The sequence below is a fragment of the Rhinopithecus roxellana genome, chromosome 15, assembly GCF_007565055.1.
Source record: "Rhinopithecus roxellana isolate Shanxi Qingling chromosome 15, ASM756505v1, whole genome shotgun sequence".
Lineage (NCBI taxonomy): Eukaryota > Metazoa > Chordata > Mammalia > Primates > Cercopithecidae > Rhinopithecus > Rhinopithecus roxellana.
In genome coordinates this window covers 80,082,716-80,108,444 of record NC_044563.1, presented here as the reverse complement: position 1 = coordinate 80,108,444, position 25,729 = coordinate 80,082,716, and the positions used below count along the sequence as shown (strand labels likewise).

Below are 25,729 nucleotides of genomic sequence, written 5' to 3'. Positions count from 1 at the left end.
AGGGAAGAGACTTCTGGGAGACTTCTTCCCACTTCACCACAAACACCAAACCATGGTCCTACCCAAAGGCATCAGCATCACCTCCTGAGCAACGACAGAAGAGGAGACTTTCAACCAAGCTTGCCTGGACAAGGCAGAGATGAAATGAGGCTTCAGAGGTTGCAAAACTGTCACCTGGCAGAGCAGCATTCAGTCTGTTAATGTATTTTATTCGTGTATTCATTTGTTGTTTTAAAGAACTGCTCAGAACCAGCAGATTTAGACCAACTTTTAAAAATCAGGAAATTTAGCTTCTCTTGAAAGATCAGAGGTTCTGATAACACTGAGCCCTGATACCAGGAGGTAACAATTGGCTGGAGTTGAGAAGCAGCCATCCCTGAGAAGCAAGTGCTCTTCAGGAGCTGCATTTACCACCACTCAGGCAACAAACGAATTTGCACTTATTCTGCCCACTTCACTTAATTACTGCCTGACCGTGTAAGAATTTAATTTTTCAGTCCTTGACCTAGAGAAAAGACAGTGTGTAATTCCGATCCCTAGGAGTTTCCAAGACTGAGACAGACAGCACACAGTCAGTAGAGCAAGAGATCAGAGAGGCAGGGGACCTCTCGGAGGCTCCTGCTGACCCTGGAGAAATGTGCCACAGGGTCCGCCCGGCCCCTCCCTAGGTTCCTGGCAAGGCCTCCCTGCCTAGGCCAGGTGACTGTGTCTAATACAACCAGGCCATTTCCTGTCAGACCAACCTCGGGCAAATCATTTAACATCTCTAAGCCTCTATTTTCTCATCCGTAAAATGAGAATGGTCATAGTTCCAGATCCATAGAATTGTTGTGAAGTTAAATGAGGTAATGGATGAAAAAGCCCTAGCATAACATCCTGTAGATAACAGGGGTGTCTGCTGCTTCTCCCTGCCCTGCCTACTCTCACCCTCCCTGGGTGCCCTAAGTACCAGAGACTGCAAGGGCCAGAGTCACCATCATACTCTTTGAAGAACAGATGATGAAACCAAGGCCCAGAGAGAGGGAGTTTCCCCTAGTTGCTGCAGTGTGAGCATCCACCCTTGGTCCAATGACACAAATCTGTCCAGGCCAACTTAGGCTCAAAGAAGGGACCAATCATAGCCAGGACTGAGGTGAGGTAGGAGGGAAGGCTTCCTGGAGGTGGCAAACTCTAAGCAGGATTTGAAAGGAAATGTGGAATTCAGATTGGCAAGGAAAGGGGTTTTCTTGTATGCTGCTCCCCATAACCCACACTTTGAGACCCCAAAACTGAAAGCATTTTACTGTCTTTGAGCTCCAAACAATAGTCCCTAATCCCATCCTTACCCAACTGCCCTGTCCCAACAAATGGACTCAAAATACCCTTACCTGCCCTGCTAGTTCTAATTAGAACTGGGAGACAGATAGACAGACACAGAGAGAAGAGAGAGAGAGAGAGAGAGAGAGAGAGAGAGAGAGAGAGAGAGAGAGAGAGAGAGAGAGAGAAAGGTTTGTCTTCTCCTCTTGTGGGGTCCTTACACCACCAGCTCATTTTTACAGTGGAGAATCCCCAAACTGACACAAACTCAAGACATTCCATATCAGAATTAAATTTTCTCTAAGGCACTGATCAAAGCAATCTTATTTACCAAGGAAATTAAGAGGGCTCCAGGAGGAATTGCCATCTAGAACCAAACTCATCAAACTCAGGTGCTTTCCTTTGTTTTTTTTCTAATGAGTTTTAAGCTGGGCTCCCCTTGGGACACAGAGTAAAGCCTGCCGCTTCCTGAAGTTCCTTCCTTCCCACTTCCTACCACTCCTCAGCCAGGCTCTCAGGACCCTGTCAGTCAACCCACCCTCTCCCTGCACCTCCCAGAGAGCACTCCTCATCTTCCTGACTTCTCCTTGGGCTGCTGTCTCCTTACCATCTCCTCGACTGCTGCAGCTGCTACCACCAACATGCACACACACACGTGCACACACACACATGCACACACACGTGCACACACGTGCAGGCACACGTGCACGCACACACGTGCACGCACACGTGCACACACACATATATGCACACACACACATGCATGCACACACACTGCTGTCGCCGCTCGTGGGGTTCTCTCTCTGCCTTTGTGGCAATATGGCTTCCCTCTTCCCTTCCGCTGGAACCACTGTGGCCCAAGCCATGGTCACTTCTCTGTCCTCATCTTCTCTGGCCTCTCAGTGACCTTTGACCCAAGAGAACCCCCTTCCTTCTGGAAACACTCTCTCTTCTGGGCTTCCCTAACCTCTACTGACCTGGTTCTCCCCTCTCCAACTCCTTCTCAGTCCCGTTGTCAGACATCTTTCCCTGACCTCAAAATGCTGGAACAGGAGGTTCTCGGGCTAAAAGTGCAGTTTCACCACATCCTCACCAACACTGTGTCTTATTTTTATTTTAAAAAATCTTTGCTAATCTGAAGGCAAAATACTGTTTTGTTGTTTAAATTTCTATTTCTTTCCTGCAAGACGACTCGCTAGGGCCTTGTCGTAGGCCATGATAAAAAGTTTGGGGTTTCTTCAAAACTCCAACAGAGGAGTAGCATAATTCAATTTTCACCTTCACAACTCCCTCTGGCTGGCGAGAGGAGGCTGAACTGAAAGGAGACAAGGACAGCAGTGCCAGCAAGAGAGGACAGTTGTGTCGGCTGGGGAGGCAGTGCAGGGCTGAGAAACAGAGGGACCTGCATGGGCTGGTGGCAAGGGTGCTGGAATGAGGGGAGGGGGAATCAGGGATGACCCTTGGGTTTTCAACCTGAGTAACCGGAAGAGTAGTAACAGCTACCACTTACAGGGGATGGCCGTGCATCAGATGCTGCTGCACAGGTTATGCAGGTTTTCATCCGCTTCTCCTCCACTCTGGGGAATAGGCGCTGTTGGCTTCCCATCAGCATATCATCATGGGGACTCCAGGCCATATCCTAGCCCTGGCTCGAAATAAGAGCCTCAACCTCAAACACATTAAACTCTTTATTTTGAATGAATGTGATAAGATGTTTGAACAGCTCAACATGTGTCGGGATGCCCAGGAAACTTTTTGCATGACCGAACAATGAGAAGCCGGTCATGATGTTTAGGGCTACTTTGAGCAAAGAGATCCGTCCAGTCTGCCACTAGTTCATGCAAGATTCAATGGAGATCTTTATGGATAATGAGATGAAGTTGATGCTGCATGGGCTGCAGCAGTACTACATGAAACTGAAGGACAACCAGAAGAACTGGAAGCTCTTTGACCTTCTAAATGTCCTTGAGTTCAACCAGCTGAGGATCTTTGTGAAGTCTGTGCAGCAGCACATTGCCTTGGCCCAGCTACTGGTGGAGCAGAACTTCCCAGCCATTGCCATCCACCGTGGGATGCCCCAGGGGCAGAGGCTTTATCAGTATCAGCAGTTTAAATATTTTCAGTGGTGAATTCTTGTGGCTACCAACCTACTTGGCCGAGGAATGGACATTGAGCGGGTGAACATGGCTTTTAATTATGACATGCCTGAGGATTCTGACAGCTACCTGCATTGGGTGGCCAGAGCCGGCTGGTTTGGCACCAAGGGCTGGGCTATCAAATTTGTGTCCGATGAGAATGATGCCAAGATTCTCAATGACATGCAGGCTCACTTTGAGGTCAATTGTAGTGAGTTGACTGATGAGAGAGACATCTCCTCCTACTTTGAAGGACATGGTAGAGGACTCCCCCACTGCAAAATGTGACCATCTGTCCTTCAGGAAAGGACACATCAGGGTAGGGGTGAAGGAGACACCAGTGGCCCCACCCCTGACAGCTCTCACCCCATGGCTTCCTTCTTTTGCCTCATCACCACTCCTGAACCCCCATTTCTGATTTGTCAGACTGTTTTTTAACAAAAGACAAAATATATATGTATATATAATATTATATATTATACTTATTTATTATGTGCTATATAATATACATATATGTTTACTATATTCATATTACATACTATAAATATACCATAGTTGAGGGCACTGAGCCCAGCAAGGCCATGCCAGAGCCAGAATTCCAACCCCGGCGGTCTGGCTCCAGAATCCACAATCCAGTAGCCATGCTCACGGCCTCTATTGAGAGAGCTGAGCACTTAGTGAGATGGAGAAGACTAGGGGTGGAGGGGGGTGGTCCCAGGGTGGGAACCCCCAGGGTTGGGGCCCAGGCATCTGCATTCTTCAGCCTCCCAGTGGCCTGACCATAGGCAGGCTGTGCATAATACTCCTACTATTGAGGCCTTCCAGAAACATGCAAAGAGGCAGGGGAACAGAGGAGGAAGACCTGAGCTGGTTTTAGGAAGCTTCTTCAAGGGCAGGAGGGTCTTAAACTGAGACGGGGAGCTCTGTCTACAAGGAGATGCAGATTTAACACTCACTTTGTCTAACCCTTTCCTCCTCCACACGCCTTCCTTTCCCACTCACGCACCTGACCCTTGCCTCTTTGAGAGAGATTTACTTTATTAATTAAAAAATAACTATGCTTTTTAAAATTTTTTTGACGGAGCCTCACGCTGTCGCCCAGGCTGGAGTGCAGTAGTGTGATCTCAGCTCACTGTAACCTCTGCCTCCCAGGTTCAAGCGATGCTCCTACCTCAACCTCCCGAGTAGCTAAGATGAGAGGCATAAAAAATAACTGTTTTCTTAATTATAAAAGTAGATACTTGTTAGACATTTGAGAAACACTGAAATGTAGGAAAAAATTCAAATAATCCATAGGTCACCCAGAGAGTTGCCACTGACATTTCCGTGTTTATTTTAGATAGAAAAACATCATTTTTTTCAACCAGCATCATAATATACATTGAGTTTGTGTCCTGATTTTTTTCACTTAAGGTACAATGTAAACATCTTCTTGTGTTGTTCAATATTCTTCTAAACCAACAATTCCCATAACTACATGGCAGCCCTTGTCTGTGGGCGCCATCATTTAACCAGCCTTCTCGTGGTGAACATTTCTGTTGTTTCCAGGGTTTTGTCTCTATAACTAAGCCCGTAATGAATTCCGTGTATATGTAAACTGCTGCATGCATCTGATTATCTCCTGGAGTGGTCTTGCTCATCCTGAGTTTTGTAAGGTGTTTGATGCACATCCCTTGCCAAAGCCCTCATCCCAGCCCCTGTCACCTCTCACCTTCCCTGCTGCCACAGGCGCCCACCTGTCCTTCCTGCTTCCTCTATTAACTACCCTTGGCAAGCCATGGCAAGAGGATTGCTTGAGCTCAGGAAGTTCAAGACTAGCCTGAGCAACATGGCAAAAACCCTGTCTCTACAAAAAATACAAAAACTAGCCAAGCATGGTGGCACACACCTATTGTCCCAGCTACTTGGGAAGCTGAGGTAGGAGGATTGCTTGAGCACAGAAGGCAGGGGTTGCAGTGAGCTGAGATTGCACCACTGCATACCTGGGCGACAGAGTAAGACTCTGTCTCAAAAAAAAAGGTGGGGGTCAGGGGAGAGCATTAGGGAAAAGAGCTAATGCATGCTGGGCTTAATACCTAAGTGATGGGTTGATAGGTACAGCAAACCACCATGGCACATGTTTACCTATGTAATGAACCTGCACATCCTGCACATGTACTCTGGAACTTAAAAAAATAATAATTTTTTAAAAAGATGAAAAGATTCTAGAGATCTACTGTACAACATTGTGCATGTTAACAATACTATACTGTATACTTAATATTTTTAAAGAGGGTAGATCTCATGTTATATGTTTTTAAAATAACAATAAATAATAATTTTACAAAACGGCGGCAGTTTAAAAAAAAAAAAAAAAAAAAGCAGTAAGGGCAGACTGTGTGTGCTGCCTCTGCCGAAAACCTAGGAGGGCCCTCAGCACCCCAGGCAGGTCAGCATTTGCAATGCATTGCCCACCCGCCAATTTCTTCTACTGCTTCCCGCCATGCTCCCCTCACCCACTCTGCCTCTCTGGCCTCTTCTCAGCTCACCAAAAATCTCTGCCACTGCAAGACCCTTGCACATGCTGTTACATCTGCCAGTGCCATCTTGTTCTCCTCCTGTGGCTTGTTTCCTCTCTGGCATTTGTGACTCAGCTCAAAGCCTTCACTGACCTCCCTTCACTCACCCTCTCCCCTCAGCTGTGTGTGTGTGTGTGTGTGTGTGTGTGTAAGGCTTTTTTTTTTTTTTTTTTGAGATGGAGTCTTGCTTTGTTGCCCAGCCTGGAGTGCAGTGGCACAACCTCTACCTCCCGGGTTCAAGCGATTTTCCTGCCTCAACTTCCTGAGTGGCTGGGACCACAGGTGTGCACCACCAGACCCAGCTAATTTTAGTATTTGTAATAGAGACAGAGTTTTGTCACGTTGGCCAGGCTGGTCTCGAACTCCTGATATCAGACGATCTGCCCGCCTTGACCTCCCAAAGTGCTGGGATTACAGGCGTGAGCCCCCACACCCAGATCCTTTCTAAGGCTCTTTACATTTTGTAAATATTTAGTTGCATTTTGATGTGTTAATTTCAAGTTTCCCCTGATAAATGGCACTCTCTGTGGGGGCAAGGACTTAGTTTCAGTCAATGCTATCCTCCCAGGTTCTAACCTAGTGCTTGTCAAAAAGTAGGTTCTCAGAAAATATCATCCAATTGTCTTCCAAAAAGGTTGCACTCACCTACCCTTCTGCCAGCAATGCATGAGAATGCAATTTCACTAAATCCTCACCAGCACCAGGCATGATGCTTTAAAAACAATTTTTGCTAATCTGATGGCAAAAATAATAGTTGATTATTTAGATTTGCATTATTTTGACTATTAGTGAGGTTGAACATTTTTAATGTTTACCAGTCTTCTTTTGTGATCAATAATAAAAAGGCCTATTCATGACCTCATTCATAAAGCTGTTCCAGAAAAGGGCCTCAGCTTCTGAACTCTTCTACAAGTAAGCATTTATTCCTGAAGTCTAACCTCAACCCTTCCTGCTGTTGTTTCCTTTGTTCACTTCCTCTTAATGAGCTCCTTGTGGGGCTGGCGAGAAAGCACGTAAGTGCCCTGTCACTGGGCATCCCTCTCCTGCCTCTTCTGCCCAGTGTTGGGGAGCAAAGCATGCATGTGTCCCCCTCCCTATGCCCCCAAGCTCTGAGCGGCAAATTAAATGATTCGATTCGAGAAGACAGGCTGCTCTGGTGAGATGCAATCATCTCTGACTAAAATCTCTTTCTCAGATATATAATGGTCTAATCAATATTAATAGAGAGGCTTATCTGTTTTCCTCATCTCCCATGTCCTTAAGAGTAGATAAAATGCTTGTAAAATAGGGTCCTATTCAGCACATACTGATTGCTTCCAAAACGCATTTTCTCAAGATCTGTCATCAAGTGAGAGTCATTACTGAGCAGCTAGGCCCAGCACCACCGTTGATAAATTTGAGGAAGATTCTTTGATTATTTGGCCCAACATGTGATTTAAGGGCTGCAACTTCTTTGGCTTCCAAATTTGTTCTTGTCTGTCCTACAGGGGGATCTTGGAAGCTGGTGGAGTTTTAGATAAATGCAGGTTGAGAGGAGGGGAGGCTGAGGGGCAGGCTCTGGAACTGACGTGCCATCTTGCCTTCTTGAGAGGAGACCACAGAGCCTTGGGAGGTGAGTAAGTGCCCTGTCCCTGGCGGTAAGGAAGGAGCAGTGGGCAGACACCCCTGGCATCCCATATCGGAGGCCCATCTCCACGGGGAGGAGAAGCCAGAAGGGGACAGGGAAGCTTCAGAATGTGGGCGGCTGGGAAGGTCAGCTGGGCCCTGGGCAGGGTTGTGTTGAGAGCAGAGGCCTGGACTTGGCATCCCAAGGCACGTGTCATGATCGGCTTTGCCACTAACTAACTGTGTGAGCCTGGGTAAGTCACCCAGACTCTTTGAGCCATTTTGTTTTCCTTAATCTAGGAAGAGCCCAGTGCCTTCCAGACTCAAGTTCTTATCCCCCATCCACCCCAATTTTCGTAACGGTGCAACCCAGCAAGTGGTTCACACAGTGGGCATAAAAATCATCAGGGTAACAAAACAGAAAATTAGAACCAACTTTAAAATCCACAAATGACTAAGCAAGCTGCAAACGTGTGGCAGACCGCTGGGTCAGACCCAGTGTATCACATATGACATGCAAAACATGTAATCCAGTGCAACCATTTACATGGAGGTCTATATGTGCCGACACAAAAAGTCTACCAAGTCATATTGCTGGGTGAAAAAGCAAGTTGCAGAATGACTCATACACTGTGAGGGGTGGGGAGAAATAGAACACAGTGGGGAGAAATAGAACACAGTGCATGCATGTCTGCAAATGCTTAAAGAAAGTCCGAAAGGATGTAAAACGCTGATAACAGTGGTTACTTCTGAGTTACCCCCTGCAGGGAGGGGGATATGATCAAGATGGGCAGAGAGAGTCAAAGGGATTTTTAGCATTTTCTGTAATTATTTGAATTTTTGAAAGGGGAAAGTCATTTATCCATTTCTTTTATAAATAATAATTGTTAATAAAGACACTTAGGTCAATTGAATTTCCATATGGAAAGAAGTTTATCTTCATCCCCTATTCCACATTATCACAACCACAAAAAATCCCAGATGGATCACAGACCTAAGTGTCAAAGGCCTAATAATGAAGCTTTTAGAATGAAACATAGAATATTTTCAAGAGATGGTGGTAGGAAAAAAAAATTTGAACAGTACATAAAAGGCATTCACTAGAAAGATAAAAGCCAATAAGTTAGATTATGTTAAAATTAAGAAATCTTCAAAGAGAAGGTTCCTGCTCCCAGTGTAAAGCTGATGGCCAACTGGCAACTGTGGGAGGAGAGCCAGAGTTGGAAAAAATCATCGTTCTGGAATGATCGCAGTAAAGATCGGTTCAGGCAAGAATCATCAGTGGATGCTAAATCCAGAGGACGTTTTGATGAGAAGCAGAATATTTGCATGGTCTCAACCTGCACATCCCCACTGGTTGCTTATTAGTTTCAAAGGAAAAACTTGTAACTATACAATGGATAAATGGGACACCACCTTGACAGGATGATTAAAATTAGTATCAGTCATGAGGGACATTGTGTGGATCCGGGTGTCCGACCCTAAGAAGGACATATCATTTATATATTATTCCATTCAGCAATGCAGTATTACCTCTAATCATAATAAAATATCAGACAAACAAAATGAGGAATGTTCTATTTAAAAGGGAAGTGGGGGAGAGACTGCATTCTTCAAAATGTCAATGTCATAAAAGACAAAGAAAGGCTATGATGTGTTCCCAATTAAAGGAGACTAAGGAGGCATGACAACTAAGTCCAATACCTGATCCTAGATGGGATTCTGTATTGGAAGGGAAAATGATAAAGTACATTATTAAATCAACTGAAAAAAATTGGAACACAGGAGATCAGATCAAAGTATTGTATCAATGTGAAATTGACTGAAGCTGATAACTATAGTATGGTCACATAAGAGAATATTCCTAAGAAATGTATATTTATACACTGACCTATTTGGGAGTGAAGAGTTGCCATGTATGCAGCTTACTCTGCAATGGTTCAGATAAACTTGTGTGTATGTGTGTGTTTGTGTGTGTGTGTAGAGAGAGAGAAAGGTGTGGAAAGAGGGTGCAAATAATAAAGAAAATGGTGTAAAATGGTAACAAAAGGTGAATCTGAGTAAAGGCTATAATAGAACTCTTGTACTACTTTTATTCTCATAACTTTTCAGTGAATTTGAAAATATTCCAAAATAACTTTAAAAATAGAGAGTGAAACAGCATGCTACAAAATGGAATGAAATATTTGCAATACAGATGTCCAACAAGGAATTCATAATCAGAATATAAAAAGAATTCCTGCAAACAAGAAAAAGATAAATTACCCACTAAAATATTGGGCAAAAGACTTGAAGGAGCACTTCACCAAAGAGGATATTTGAATGGCTAATTAACACAAGGTGCTCAACTTCATTAGCCATCAAAGAAAAGCAAATGAAAACCAAGACACAATATTGCCATACACCCATCATAATAGTTAAAATTTAAAAGGCAGGCAATTCCATGTGTGGCCAAGTAAATAGAGAAATTGGAACTTGTCATTTCTGGTGGGGCTATAAATTAGAACAAGCCATTCAGAAGAGTCTATGGGCTGGACACAGTGGTTCACACTTGTAATCCTAGTACTTTGGGAGGCCAAGGCAAGAGGATTGCTTGAGCCCAGAGTTTGAGATCAGCCTAGGCAACATAGTGAAACCCTGTCTCTACTAAACATAAAACAAAAATAGCCAGGCATGGTGGTGCACACACCTGTGGTCTCAGCTACTCAGGAGGCTGAGGTGGGAGGATCACTTGAGCCCAGCAAGTCAAGGCTGCAGTGGGCTGTGATTGCACCACTGCACTCCAGGCTGGGCAACAGTGAGACCCCATCTCAAAAAAAAAATAGTTTGGCTATATATTAGTTATCTATTGCCATGTACCAAATTACCACAAAACTAAGTGGCTCAAAACAACAAACACCTATTTATCTCACAGTTGCTGTGGGTGAGGAATGCAGCAGGCCAAGCATGGTGCCTCTGGTTTGAAGTTTCTCATGAGGTTGCTGTCAAAACTGTGAGCCAGAACTGTGGTCTCATCTGAAGGCACGACTGGGAAAAGGTCAGCTTCTAAGTTCACTCACATAATTGGTGGCAGTATTCAGTTCCTCTTAAGCTGTTAGCTGGAGGTCTCCCTCAGTTCCTAATTATGTGGGCCTCTCTCTTCATGGGGCAGCTCCCAATATAGGAGCTGGCTTTCTTCAGTGTGGGTAAGCAAGAGACAGCACACAAGACAGAAGCCACAGGGTTTTCCTAATCTAATTTCAGAAGTGACGTCCCATTACTTCTGCCATATTCTATTGTCAGAGGGGAGTCAGTAAGTCCAGCCTACACTTGAGGGGAGGAGATTACACAAAGATGTGAAGACAAAAAGGAGGGGAGCACTGGGGGCCATCATAGAGGCTACTATGACAACATCTTTGAAGCTGAACACAAGCATATACTCTGACCTAGCAATCCCACTCCGGCAGAACTGCATGCATATGAGCACCAAAATATTATACAAGAATGTTCATGGAAGCACTATTCATAATAGCCCAGCTGGAAACAGTCCAAATACCCATCAACAGAAGAATGGAAAAATAAATTGTGTATAGTCATACAAAGGAATACTACACATCAATGAGAACAAACAAACTACAAGTACATGCAGTATAAATAAATCTCAAAAACAGTGCTGAGGGAAATTTTGCCAGACACAAATGACTACATAGTGTATAGTTTCATTTATATAAAGTTTTTAAAAGGGGGGACAAAATGAAGTTAGAAGTCATAATGGCGGCTGCCCTTGGTGGAGGAGGGGGAAAGCCTGGAAAAAGGCAAAGGGAACTTCTGGGATCTCGAGGTGTTTCTGTTTCTGGATCAGATGCTGATTTTCCAGTTGTGCTCACCTTGCAAAAATCCATTCAGTTGCACATTTATAAATATGCACCTTCATGTACATAGCCTTCAATTAAAAGCTTCCATTAACAAGAATAATCTGGAGACTTGTTAAGTTCAGATTCTAGAATCACTTATGGCCCCTCTCAAAATCCCAAATCAGTGAGTGAAAGTGGGGTGAGTAGAGGTGAGTTGTCCCAAAATCTACCTTTGGAACAAGCTACCAGGTGAGTCTCCTTGTTCTGGGTCACACTTGGAGAAACACTGACAACCAATTTCCGTTTTAATAACAAGGCAATTCTGAACCCAGGAGGCAGAGCTTGCAGTGAGCCAAGATTGCACTACGGCCCTCCAGGCTAGGCGACAGAGGGAGACTCCATCTCAAAAAACAAAAACAAAAACAAAACAAACAAACAAAAATAACAATGCAATTCATGTGTATGTAGTGACAGCATGGGAGAGAGGGAATATTGTAGTACAACCATCATTTCAAAATCTCCCTTTGCCTCTGCCTGAGGGTATATAATGTGGGGCCCAAAATCTGTCCACCAAAAGCACCTTTCTTTGGCTCTTTAAAGAAAGCTTTTAAGAGTTAGGTTCCTACTAGAATAGTAGGAATACCATGAGTAAGGAACTTGCCTGTCTTGTTCACTACTGTACCCCACCCAGCAGAGTGTCTCGCTTACAACAGGTAAATGAATTAGCTGACTCATTGAATGAAACATGAATGGCTGCAAGATTGAAATATGGTTTATCACACATACACACACACACGCATACACACACATCACATGCACGTACACACACACCCATACACACAAAGCATGATGCAGAGGATTGTCAAATCCCATGCAGGGAGGACCTGAAGAAAGGATCTTCAGTCAGAAGGTTTCATCCTCTCTAGGAGTCTTTCTCCATTTCTTCCCAGGGATGTCCCTAGTCTCCTAGTTGTATGATGATGCCCAAGTATCTCAACCTCTCCACCTCTCCTGAATACTTGTGCTACTCATCACCTCCACCAGATAATATGGTTTTGGTCTCAACTCCCGAGGGTTCAAACTGCCTTCCCATCACCATCAGACTCTGGGGCGGTGGTTATTGTGATGGAGGAGCTATCTCTCAACATCTTCAGATTGGATGTTCATACCTGCACAAAACTCATGACAAGGACATCTCTGTAGAACCTCCACGCTGTGAGTACACAGCCCAGCAGTGCCCCAGGTCCTCTGTGCCTATTCCTACCATAGCAATTACGGCATTGATTGACAGTGTCCGTATCTATATTGTCTCCTATAGGAGACTGCATTCCCCAGGGCTTAGCCCAGTGCCTGGCACCTCATAGGTACTTTATATATGTTTGTTAAATTGCCTGAATGGAAGGAAGTAAAGCTGAGAGCCCCACCCTTGCCAGGAAAATTTTACTTCCTAATCTACAGGACCTGTTCTTGCCTGGACCCTGTCACCACCTCCCTCTCCTCACTGTGCCTCCTCCCCTTCCTGGGCCCTTTTTGTCTGCTCCCATTGAAGCTCAGCACCACTCCCTGCCTTTCCTTACCTTCACCTGGGGACAGGGGCCCCTTTCTCAACGTAATTCTCGCCTTCATTATCCTCCACAGCCTGATCACTGGACCAAACTCCCAGCCTTGCCAATCAAGCATCTTCTCCAGGCCTCCTTCCCCAAACCCACCACCACCCTCTCCCTACAGAGATGCTTCCAAGCTGTGTACACCTCCCATGGGGCCTGAGAAGGGAAGCCTCCCCATTCATACCCTCACTCCTACCTTCAGAATGGAAATCATCAGCCCAGTTTAGAACCACATGTGGTTAAAAACTTTAGAGAGGGGAGGAGCAGACAGGCAAGATAGCCGGGGGCACGAAGAAACTTTTGGGGAGTGATGGATGTGTTCAGTATCTTAATTGTGCTGACACTTCACAACAGTATCCGTAAGTCAAAACCTATCCAATTGAACACATTAAGTATGTGCCACGTGCACTATGTCAGTTATGCCTCAATAGAACTGTTTTACAAAAACAACGAAAAACAGGAGTAACTTTGGAGAGCATGCAGCCTGGGGTTCCCAAATGGGATTTCACATCAGAATTACCCAGGGAGTTCGTTAAGAAGATGCAGATTTACCCTCAGAAGAACAGAGTCCAGGTTGTTAGGGGTGGAGCCCAGGAATCAAGGTTTTCTCAGCAAACTTCCCAGGTACTCCTGACGCAACCAGGCCAGCACTTAAAAACCAATGATGCTCAGTGTGGTTCTGGACCAGCAGCGTCAGCATCACTGGGAGCCTTAATAGAAATGCACATTCTTGACCTATTGAGTCAGACACTCTGGGTGGGCCCCAGTACTCTTTGGGTTAACAATCCCTCCAGGTGATTCTGAAGCTAGCTGCATTTGAGAACCATTGATTCAGACCAAAGTGTCATTTAATTGATGATGAAAATAAAGTCCAGAAAGAGGAAGTGACTCACACAAGGTCTGTCAGAGGATTCTAAGAGTACAGTCTTGACCTTAAATATTCCATCTCCCTGGCCAATACTCATGCTGTGCTTTTCAAGACAAATGCAAAGTTCCAAGAAGCTTTTCAGAAAAAGTATATGACTGGCCCTAGAGTAGGCTGACCTCTGTCCCCAGGGAGTAACAGACACTTGGCCATGACGGACCTACCAGGGCAGCAGGTGTGGTGAAGGCATAGACAGCCCTTCACTCCCTCGTGAGGTCAGTGCTCCTGTTAGTGGTTACTGAGCACCCCGCTGTGCCTGGCCCGTGCTGGGTGCCGAGACGCAGGAGGAATAGGACAGCGCCCTTGTTCTCCAAGGACTCCCCATCCAACAGGGCGTGCAGAGGCCTGCCCAGACCACCATGATAGGCTGATACAAGTAGGGGAGGCTCGTCCAGACCGGGCACGACTGTCTGGAAGAGGGGACACCCTGCCCAGCTCACCACACTTGTACTTCTGCTGTCCCACTCCCCTGGACCCTTCCCTTGTCACCCGTCTCTCTGGCCCCCCATGTTTCCAAACCCAGTCCCCTCACTTTTCTTCCCATCAGCACAATGAACACAGGCTGCCCTTTTATATGGAACTTTAGAGAATAAACAAAGAAGATACCAGAAGTCTGGCTGCCACAGGCCAAATTTCTGATCCTGCCAAGACCAGCAACTCAGTCCCTAGTGCTTCCTTATTCCATAGAACCCAGTTATTCTGTGGCAATTCCTTCCTCTCCATTCTGATGCCCATCCTTTCCTAAAATGTAGCACCAGGCGGACAGGATCTGGGCAAGCGGTGGGTGAGAAATGGGCTTGGACCCCTCAGTCCTCTCCACAACCAGGCCTGGAAGCCCTGACCTCTTGACCCCATGGCCAAGAGCAGATCAAGCTGCTTCTCCTACAAAGGCATTTCCAGAAAACGTTGGCCACAGGAGAGCAGGGAGAATAGCTTCAGGAGAGAGGAGGGCACGGCTGGGTGCAGAATCAGTACAGGATACCCTATGGAGGGATTGGGAAGCTGGAAGGCTCTCTCCTTCCATAGCCCCATTTGCAAATCCCCTTACACCCATTCTACACAGTAATCCTCACAATAGTCTTTAAAGAGGTAGAAATAGTCTCAAAGGGGTGCAATAGCAGCCTGAGGAGAGGAAATAAATAAACATTGACCCGGGCTTATTGCATTCTGTGGTAGGCAGAAGAAAGTCCCTCCCAAGGCATCCACCTCCTGGTCCCCAGAGCCTGGGAATATGTGACCTTCCACAGCAAAAGTGACTTTGCTGATATGATTGAGTTAAGGATCTGGAGATGAGGAGATTATCCTGGATTAGCCAGGTGGACCCAGGGTAGTCACAAGGGCCCTAATAAGTAAAGCAAAGGGTGGGGGGGGTCAGAATCAAAGTGATGCACCCCAGGGCGGACTTCACAGGCTTTGAAGAGGGAGGAAGGGGCCACAGGGCCAAGGAAAGCACAGACTCTGGAAACTGGTGAAGGCAAAAAACAGACTTCCCTTCAGAGCCTCCAGAAGGAATGCAGCCCTGCCAACACCTTTGTTTGGGCCCAGTGAGGCCCATTTGGACTTCTGACTCCCAGAACTAGAAGATCATAAATGTGCATTGTTTAAGCCAGTAAGTTTGTGGTAATTTGTTGCAGCAGCGAAGGGACACTAATCCAAGTCCCCAACAGAGGGCAAAGAAGTTTGCCGACAACGTCTCCTGGGATGGTCTCAGCAATCCCGTGATCTGGTGTTATCTCCCGTTTCACAGATGGAGGCACTGAGGCTCAGAATGTGGAGTGACTTGCCCCAGGCCACCCAGCTGCTCTCAGGACTGGGCTCCTTAGAAGCAGAGTTTGAGGCAGAGATTTGGGGGCGTGTGGCTTATTGAAGGAGCTCTCTTCAGCAAAACCTATAAAGGAGTGAGGGAAGCAGCGATGGAGGCTCAGGACAGTCAACCCTCGACCTGATGCACGTGTCACTCTGGGGCATTAATCAGCTGAGAAAGTTATCCCCATTCCGGCAAGGGGCTCAGCCCTTTGTATGCTTGAGTCGGCCAGTCATTGGGTGATGGCTGCAGTGAGGAGGGTTTGGAGGTAACCTCCCGGGCTAGCACAGGTCCCTGCACAAAGGCAAGCTGTGGATGAGCACACCAGCCCGGTAAAGAGGACACGGGCAGGTCACATGGTGCTACACAAGTGTGGTCATGCCTGTGGCCAGGAGTATGTGTGGGATGCCCAGGGAGCAACGTGCCATCAGTGTGTCATGGAGCAGTGGCTGGCGCCAACGTGTCCAGGCACTGTGAGATGCCAGGGAGGGGTTAGGTGCCCCTGTGGTGCCCAGGCCTCCCTGTCCCAGCAGCATCCTCACCCACTCACCCCATGAGTAGGAGCTGCCTCCTGGAAAGGGAAGCTGCAGTGTCAGCACCTTCTGACAGCAGCACCTCGCCCCTCCCACCGGCTCCTGAGACCAGAGCCTCAAAGGGTTCCAATCCTCTGAGGAAATTGGATGTTAATGGTGTTCACAGTTCCCTTTCTTCCCTCTCCTCCCCACCCTCCTTCTTTTTGAGCCTGTCCCTGAAGCTATTAATATCCAACTTGAACGAAACGGCAACTGTATTTCAATATTTCAACTTTCCCATTTTATTTGCCACAAGCCGGGTTGTTTATCCACAGGCCGTGAGAGGAACGGGCTTTCTCCATCCCAGCCTGTGCTCTGATGGCTGATAATACAGAATATAACGGCCATTACCTGGGCTGGGCAGAAACTGAGTGTTTCATTTTCTGCGTGTTTTCTGTGGCAGGGGCTCCTGCTCCCACCAGGAACCCTCACACACATGTCACAGGCTGGTCTAATGGAGCAGAAATGGGTTATCAGGGGAGGGCTGGCTGCGGCCACAGGGAGTGCCAAGAGGGTCTCCGCTTATTGCCACTCCCTGCCACAGGCTGGTGGCCCAGGACCCTCAACAGGACAGGACAAGGGTGGGAGGGTGGAAGGCACCACAGGAGACGTGGATGTCAAGGCAAGAGACTGGAACACTGCCCAGAGGATGACCAGGGCCACTGCACCTGCCATTTGGAGAGGAGTCTGCTGTGCCTGATGTCTTCTCAGCCCTTGAGGATCCTAACAAGAATGCTGGGGCTCAACCCCTTCCACAGGTGGCGAAACTGATGCCCGGTTAACCTCATCCTTGCCTGTGGACACCGGTGTGTGTCAGGGATAGAGCTCAGGTCTTCTGACTCACAGACTCCCCCACCTTGGGCTCCAGCTCCCCGCTCTAGGGTGGGAATAAGACGAGGCTTCCCGAGGCCAAGCTGCTCTTCCCTTCCAGACCAGCACCTCCAGCCAGCAGCCAACAGCAGCACGTGCTTCCCACCAAGCCCCTTGGCCCCCAAAACCCAGTCTCCTCCATCACACCAGGTGGCAGGTGAAGGCCAAAGGCTGACTTTAACCCCCTAAAGCCAAATGCTGCACGGTTCTTCCCCTAGCCCAGGCACCCAGCCCCACCAACGCCCCAGACAGTAGTGGGGACCAGTTTGTCCCAAAGACAGGCTGACCTCACTCCTGATGGGAAGTTAATCGTGGGCCAATTTGCCGGGACAAAGGGACCCTGGAAGACAGAACACCCCAGATTGCTCCTGGGCGTGGCTAATGGGCCACGGAGCAGTCTACCAAGTTCAGCCACACGGTGGGTGGCGCCCCCTCCCCAGGAGGAGAGCTGGCCATGTAATTACTAGAAGCTGCTGCTTGTGTGGTGCTCCTGCTGCATGCCATGCGCTGTGCAAGGAGCTGACATGTGTCATCTCATGGAAGCAGCACATCAGGTCTATGACAGATCACATGAACGAACAGTCCCCACTTATTAAGGCCTTTTTCTTTATATTGCATCCTCTTAAAAACCTCGAGAGACCATCATGACAGACAGAATGAGCCTCCGTTTGCTGGAGAGGAGGGTAAGACTCAGAGAAGTTAGGCAACTTCAGAGTCCCCCAGCTGGTCAGTGCAGGGCTTGTCTCCAGGCCGGTAAGAGCCCCAGGCCTGAGCCGTTTCCACCGTGGCTCCCACAGAGGGTACCAGCGGCAGGCAGAGGAGCGCTTCCATGTCCAGGACAAGTCCACACACTGGGCACTGGCCAGGAAAGCCTCAGGTGCCCACCCCCCCCAGTCACAGACAGCAGCCCACGCAGACAGCCAGGCTGTCAAGGACACTTTGCCCTGGGAGGAGAAAAGAGCCCCGCCCTGGCCTGCCCAGGACACTGCACTCATGAGCCCACACTGGGAGCACGTTCGACTCTGCAGGAGGCACTTACTGAGCGCCTAGTCCTGCCAGATTCTGTGCTAGTTTAAAGGCACATGGCTAGTAATCAGCAGAGCCTGGCAAAGGTGCCCCAGCTCTGCCTCCAGGTCTGGTACTGTTTACAGCCCACTATCTGTTCCCTGTTATACACACTCCCAGAAAGTCATCCATGTACACATGCACTTACACACACACACATATCTGCATACACTCCTGCTCCTGTCTGTGCACTGCCACTCTCACATAAGCATGAGTGTGCACACACACACAGCCTTCCCTAACCAGCCACCCCTAAACTAGGTCAGGCCCTCTAGCCAAAATGAGGAGGAACAGAACAGATGGAGGGATGTAGTGTCTCAGCAACAAAGTTCCAGAAGAGGGCTTAGAGGAGAGATGGGAGAAGGGACTGGGGAGGGTGTCATGTGCCTAGGAAGAGTGGGCAGACCTGGGGAGACAGCAGATGCTTTCTGCAGGGAACCCTGGGTGTGAGTCTGACATTGCAACAGGCTGGACTCAGGCAGCCCTGTGGCACCTTTTGGGATGGCTCAGAGAGGTGGGACCCGGTGGTGATTCGAGGGTTGGCCCCAGGGAAGGTTTACAGACCTCCTCTGAGCCTCCGTTCCTCCATCTGTGAAATGGGGGGATGCTGAGAGTCAATCACCTGCCTCTGCTCCCACCCCACCAATCACAGCCAACACAGCTGGGCACGAATTCTACTGAGCATTGTTCTCTGGGCTTCACGTGAATGACATCATTGATCCTCAAGCCCACCCTAGGAGGTGGGTGCGGTGCTGTAATCAGCCCCATTTCCAAGCAGAGAATTAAGGCAAAGCATTTGCTGAAGGTCAGAGTGAGCCAGGCTGAGAAGCCAGGCAGTGGGCCCCGAAGCCTGGGCCCCTCTCACTATCCCTACCCACCACCCTACCCCTCTCCTCACAGCACCGAGGCTCAGTGAGGGCAGCAGGCATTGGGGTTCACAGTATAGGGAGAAGAAACCCCAAAAGGCCTCTAGTCCAGAAGCATCTACCCAGCTGGCTTCCCCCAGGCCTTTAAAATGAATGTAGGTGCTATCTCCAGAAGGTCACTCTTAAAAGATGATAGATACCTAAGAAGGCCTTCGCCTGCGATCTCTTCAACAGAGATTAGTCATTAGGGTTGGTTAGTTAGAGGGTTGACTTTGATTTTAGACAGAGGCATAGACAGAAATGTGGCCTGGAAGAAGAGCTCAGAACCATTCAGGAAGCAGAGAAGGACAGGCTGCCAGGGACAGTTGATGGGGGAAGGGCCAAGTGGGGTAAGGTTGGGAGCACTGGGTGTCAGTTGCGCGGATGCGGTAGGGTGCAACACAGCCATTTTCCCACTGTTTTTCTGCAACACAATTCTGTTTTTCATATATTTTCCCTGGAAGTGAAATACTAATTGAGGAGGAGAGAGCAGCTCTGGCTAAGATGGAGACGGGGTGGAGGGAACAAAGCCCTAATCACTCAAGCCCTGATTACCCTCCTGCCTGTGGCATCCCTAGGGCCTTGGGGCCCCCAGAAACCCAGTTTGCAAACCACAAGTCTACTATAAAGAGTAGTGGCCCTGGAGTCAGGGTCCTGGGACCCACTTGCTGTGTGACGTTGAGCTGGTCCCTTCCCCTCTCTGGGCTTAAGCAATCTTACCTGTAAGTTCTCTAAGGGGTCTCTCCTGACTATGACACTCTAGTTAAGTGGGGAGAGAAGAAAAGGAGGTTGGCCAGGAGTGGCCTTTACTGCTGAGTGAGGAGCTGTGTTGAGCCAGGCAGCCCATGACAGCCACGGACACACCACCCTGTCTGGCCTGACTCTGTGGCCGCACCTCCCTTACCCCTGAGTCCTGACCTCAGCACCACACAGGCCTGCATGGTGCAGGCCTGCACCAGATGACAGATGGCAAAAGAAGATGAAGTCTGGTTCCTGGAGTCCTGATCCAAGGACTCCGGGGTACTCCTGATCTTGACCTCTCCCAAAGTCTCCCCGCACCCTTCCGGTCTCTTACTCCTACATTTCCACGCGAAGAGACCATGGGGCTTGGTGGGTTGCTATCAAGAGGTTGGAGTCAGCAGCCAGAGCTAGAGCCCTGTCCCCATCGCCTGGCTGTGCCTTTGCAGGCTATTAGGAAACGTTATCACATTTGCTGCCCTTAGTAACCCTGTGGGGCCAGGAAGGCAGAGAGGATTCCTTCCCGTGTATAGCTGGGATGTGAGGCTCAGTGGGATAAAGTGACTTAGCCAAGGTCACACACCTTAACCCTGTAGAGCCATAACTAGGACCAGGCCTTTCCCATGGTGTGACTCCTGCAAGGCGGGATTCCCAGCCTGCGAACCTGTCAGCACCAGGGACAGCTTGGGAAGGGAGATGCCCAGACTTCCTTTTGGGGACGTGGTAGAGAGTGTACCGAGCCCAGTTAACAATAGAGGCTGCCTCCAAAGAGCTCATGGGGCAGGGCAGGAGGGCAGCCAAGGCCCCTTCTACCTCTCCTGGTGCCTGCTAAGGAAAAGTGGAAGGGGCCTTGGCTCTTCCTTGGGCACGCAGCACCGTGGTGGCCACTTGGAAGAGTGATGTTTGGCACCTGGCAAGCAAGCCATCAGGAAGACGGAGCCATGGCTGCAAGAGTGCCAGCAGGACCTAGACACCAACTTGGCAAGACCGGGAACAGAGCAGTCAGCTCCAAGACAGAAGGCTCTCGACCTTGGGTGGAGGAATAACTGGAACCCCACATAGAAGCAAACTCAGACAGAAGCCCCCAGCCATGGCCCAGGGCCAGCCCACCTACCCCTCATGCTGCAGGGCTACAGGGAAGGAAAGGTGTTTCTGAAGTCTGCATGGGAGCCCCGGATATAGGATCTGGGGCAAGACTTTGAAGGAGGAAGGTGACAGGGCAAGGACACTGAGCTGTCAGAGCCAAGGGACAGGGCATGCAGCAGAGACTTGGTGTTGGCAGAAGGTCTGGGAAGCAGGCATTGTCCCCCATCCGAGCCTGCTCTCTTATCTGATGCGTCTTCCGCAGGCCTGGGCAGCCTTCGGGGTTGGGGGGGGGCACCGCAGGCCCCCATCTGCCGCTGGAGAGGTCCTCAGCAACCCCGCCTGTGTCCTCCCCAGCCCATTCCTCCTGCTCACCCACTGATTCCATTATTCACTGAGTGAAGAACTTGGCATTGGAGTTCATCTCTCATCTCAGCAGCTCCCTGCACCTGTCCCCCCCACCCCCCAGTTTGGGGTGGAGGGAAAAACGCTGGCGGGGCCCATACGGTGTTGATTAGAGTATTGATCCTGGCTGCAGCCCTTGCAGTCGCCCGCCTGGGCATCCATCAATGCCAGGTGGGGAGGCCAGAAACTGGCCTCAGGGCTGGGCCCAGGGCCTTGGTCCAGACCAGAGTGTACCCCGGGCTGCTCTCTAGGGTGGGAGTAGGGGCGGGCCAGGGTCAGCCCCTGGTGGTCAGAAGTGTACCCACTTCTAATCCCACATCTCTTGCTCCTTTGCTCTATGGCCCATTGATCCATCGCTGCCTGTATCTGGCCATATGGACTGATAGCAGCCCCTGTCATTTATTAAAAACCTCCAGCAGGCTAGGATGGCTCAGGGTTTTAAATTCTCATAGCAATCCATTGAGGCTCTCATTAGCACTCCAATTTTCCACACACAGAAACTGAGGCTCACAGAAGTCAAGCGAGGTCAGGCTGCTGGTTAGGGTTGTGTCCAGGTTCACATGCCACTTTTCCGCCAGTCACACCACTCCCCTAGCAAAGGAGCAGTGATGCGAGTTGAGCTGCTAAGTGCCAGGGACACTTTCACTGAACACACATATTTATCTTGTGATGCAGAGGCTCATTATCCTCATGTTACAGATGACAACACTTCAGTAACTCATCTGCAGGTTGTACAGCTAGGAAGAGGCAGGACCGGGATTCAAACCCTTGTCTGTGGGACTCCGGACCCAGACCCCTTGTGTTTACATGACAATTGCCAGTTCAAGAGTGGTTTTACCTACACTGCCTCATTTTCTCTTCACACTCTCCCTGACAGAGAACTGGTTTTAGTTTTTTGTTTTTGTTTTTGATTTTTGAGACGGAGTCTCACTCTGTCGCCTAGGCTGGAGTGCAATGGCACCATCTTGGCTCACTACAACCTCTGCCTCCCAGGTTCAAGCGATTCTTTGGCCTCAGCTTCCCGAGTAACTGAGACTACAGACACCCCCCACCACACCTGGCTAATTTTTGCATTTTTAGTAGACAAGGGGTTTCACCATGTTGGCCAGGCTGGTCTCAAACTCCTGACCTCAGACATTTTGCCTGCCTCGGGCTCCCAAAGTACTGGGATTACAGGCATGAGCCACTGTGCCTGGCAGAGAACTGGTATTTTTATGCCCATTTGTAAAATGGGGAAACTGAGGCATGGTATAATTAAGTAGCTGACAATGGCAGAACCGGAACTCCTGGGAATATCTGCTGACTCCTGATGCTCTTATGCCAAACACAACCCCCAGTGGCCTCTCCTTAGACTAAACTGCTGCCTCCACTCTGCCTGCTGCTCTGACCCTTGTCTGCCATTCATGGAGCCCCTGAAATCTACTTTCTCCTCCTCCTCCAGGAAGCCCTTCTGGACTTGGCATAGCAGAGTGGCAGCTTCCCTCAGCCTCTCTGCTCGTCTCTGGAGCACAAACCAAGGATGGTGCTGGGGCATCTTTCTCTCCATGGATTCAGTTCCTCTCCAGAAGAGAATTAAATGTGCTCAGTTCCATTCCAGAGCCTTCACTCTGGACCTTCTCCCTGCAGGAACACCTTGCCCTCTCCCTCTGCAAGCCTCCCCTCTCCTACCTGAATTCGCTGCTCAAACAACCTTCCTCCAGGAATCCACCTAACCCCATCACTCATGTAATGGCCCACCACTGAGCTCAGGGACTTTGGCAGTTTGCTTCTCTCAGAACCTCAGTTTCCCTACCTGTCACACCCACGCACCTCATTAGAATCACCCAGAAGCTTTGTGAGCCATTCAAACACCAGGTGTCCTTACTGAGATTCTTACCCAGTGGATCTGGAACACCCCTAGATACCTCAACTGCTCCCAGCTTCACCTTCTCCCACTTTTAGCTCTCATCGTGGAAGGTGGGTGGGAAAACAGGCACCACTATCCCCACACCAGCCCTTGAGTGAGTGCCGGTGTTGGTGTTAAGGCTGGAAAACAGCTCTGATTGCAGATTGATCGGTTATACACTGAGCTGGTTGTCAAGAAGAGAGAAGCAACTTGTCAATACTGCATTACCCATGGGATGCAGAGCCTTTCCCACAGGCTACCCAGGAGAGAGGGAGATGCTTCTGTGCTGCCCAAGGTGCTTTTGCAGTGTCTTAGGGGAGAATGAGGATGGGAACGCAAGGCACAGCCCCAGCCTCTGCCTCCCCAGCCCTGGACTTCTTTGTTCCTCCTTCCTCCTCCAGAACCAACTTGGAGCTCAATGTGGAACAGAAGAACTAAAATAGCACATAATTTAGAAATTTACTTTCATTTGATTTATAATTGTATAGTTTGACATGGATCTGGGAGCAAAGAACAGGCCATTTGCCTTCATTGTACTTCATGCGGGCGTGTGGTGGCATTTCTCTAGTGCCACCAGGGCAGGGGGCTGGGAGGGCTGGTGAGGTCCAAGGTGTGGATTTTCTGTGATTAGAACATTTAGGGTAGAGTCTACAACTCTACACTGAGCCCATGTGCTCTGAGGGTCTCCCTTTTCCAGCCCAGCCCTGCATGAGGCTGTGCAGTGAGAGGAGAGGAGGGCCACATGGGCGCCGGGGCCACTAGCACTGTGCCACCTGGCCCTGGGGGGAGCAGAGACCCCAGCACTGTGCCCCAGTCTCACGTTCCGTTCGGGGTCTCTAGCTGACCCCCACTCAGGCTTCAGGCTGGGCCTGCTGCACTGTAACTCTAGCCCACACCCAGCCACATGAACCTCCCATTGGGTCCCTACAGCTCAGCCACACGGGGGCCCACAGGCACACTCACAACTGAACCACAGGTAGCCAGGTAACTGGATTTACAAGCCACAGCAGCTCATTGTCGGGGCTGGCGGTGCCTACAGGGTCTCCCCCTCTGGTCTCCTCTGCTTCCACTTCAACTGTGGTCATAAGCATTAGAGCCAGGTTGGAATTTGGACCCTGGCTCTCAGTAAGCTACTTCATCATCTTAAAATGCAGTTCCTCCTCTGGAAAGTGGAGACAAAAATACTTACTCATAACAGTGCCATGAGAGCTAAACCCCAAGCCCAGGGCTCACACATGACATGCTCAATTAGTGGTGGCTCTTAGGGTCATTCACAAGGCAGGCACCAGCTCCACCCCTGCCATCAAGGAACGCCTTCCAGATATGCAAGCACCTGCAGAGCCAGGCCAAGCTGTCAGTCTTACTCATCAAGAGGGACTTCCTTGTTCCAATTACCTGCCCCAGACCTTCCTCTCTGGATACAAGAGCAGTGTCTCCTGCTCTTAGGGGAAATGCTGGCTGCATTTCACATTGCACATTATCATGGCAGACCACTTCCCAGTGCTCTCGGGGTGCCTGGACACACGGGAGAGAGCCAGGCAAGAGCGACTGGAGAACCATCCAATGCACCACTGGTGCCAGACCTTGAGTTGAGTTTTGAAGGATGAGAAGGGGTTCCCTGGGCAGCCACAGGAAGGAAGGGTGTTCTGGGCAGAGACCACCGCTAATGCAGAGGCTCCTGTGGCCCCATTACAGAGAGTCACTCTAGGTTCTAACATTGAATTCACTCAACTCATGTACTATGAATAGATGCTCATGGTAGATTGAGCATCTATTATGTGCCAGCTCCCAGACTGGGCACTGAGAGGCTGAGGGCAATGGTGCTGGGCACTGGAGAGACAGGTGGAATTATTCATGGCCCCTGCACCTGAGAAGATTAGACAGGCATCTGGCAGGCACCCACACCCATAGATAGAGATATGAACAGAATACAGAGGGAAAGAGGGATGGGAGAGGATGGTTTGGACAAGGATGAGGCAGGAGGATGGGGACTTGGGAAAGCTTCGGGGAGAGAATGTGGCTCACCTGGGCCTTAGAGGAAGATGTGACTGTGAGAGGTCCCAGGAGCAGTGGGTAATGCTGGGGAGTTCAAAAAACACAGGATGCAAAACCCACATACTTGATTCAAATAGCTGATGACATCGGGCGACCCAATGTCAGTCAGTCTCCGAGGGATATCAATGACTCACACGAATCATATAAATCAGAAAGAGTTTAATAAGGGACATTTTATAAATGTGTTGGCAGGGTGTAAGTGGAAGCAGAACTGTTAACACCTCAAGGTCTGAAGGGAGTGGTTACCAGAACCCAGAAAGAGAGGCCACCACATGAGTAGCACTGACCTTCAGTCACCTGGCCAGCCTGAGGTGACCACAGGAGAGGGAGATGGGGGAAGAAATGCCTTGACTTCTCCTCCAACCTTGGGATCCCCTGCTGGGGCTTC

At 49.1% G+C, this 25,729-nt stretch overlaps 1 protein-coding gene across 1 annotated transcript; it reads left to right on the top strand.

The window, feature by feature from the left end:
- Positions 1-3,035: 3,035 nt before the first annotated feature.
- LOC104657239 (spliceosome RNA helicase DDX39B-like) lies at positions 3,036-3,874 on the top strand. Its single transcript, XM_030918056.1, has 2 exons — positions 3,036-3,363; positions 3,420-3,874. The coding sequence occupies exons 1-2, from the start codon at positions 3,135-3,137 to the stop codon at positions 3,467-3,469; spliced, it is 279 nt and encodes a 92-aa protein (XP_030773916.1). The 5' UTR covers positions 3,036-3,134; the 3' UTR covers positions 3,470-3,874.
- Positions 3,875-25,729: the final 21,855 nt, after the last annotated feature.

Excerpts from the sequence above, each read along its gene's own strand:
- LOC104657239 (XM_030918056.1), top strand. The coding sequence starts at position 3,135 with ATGCAAGATTCAATGGAGATCTTTATGGATAATGAGATGAAGTTGATG. Across the intron at positions 3,364-3,419 it reads CCCAGCCATTGCCATCCACC|TGGTGAATTCTTGTGGCTAC; the intron begins GTGGGATGCCCC and ends AAATATTTTCAG.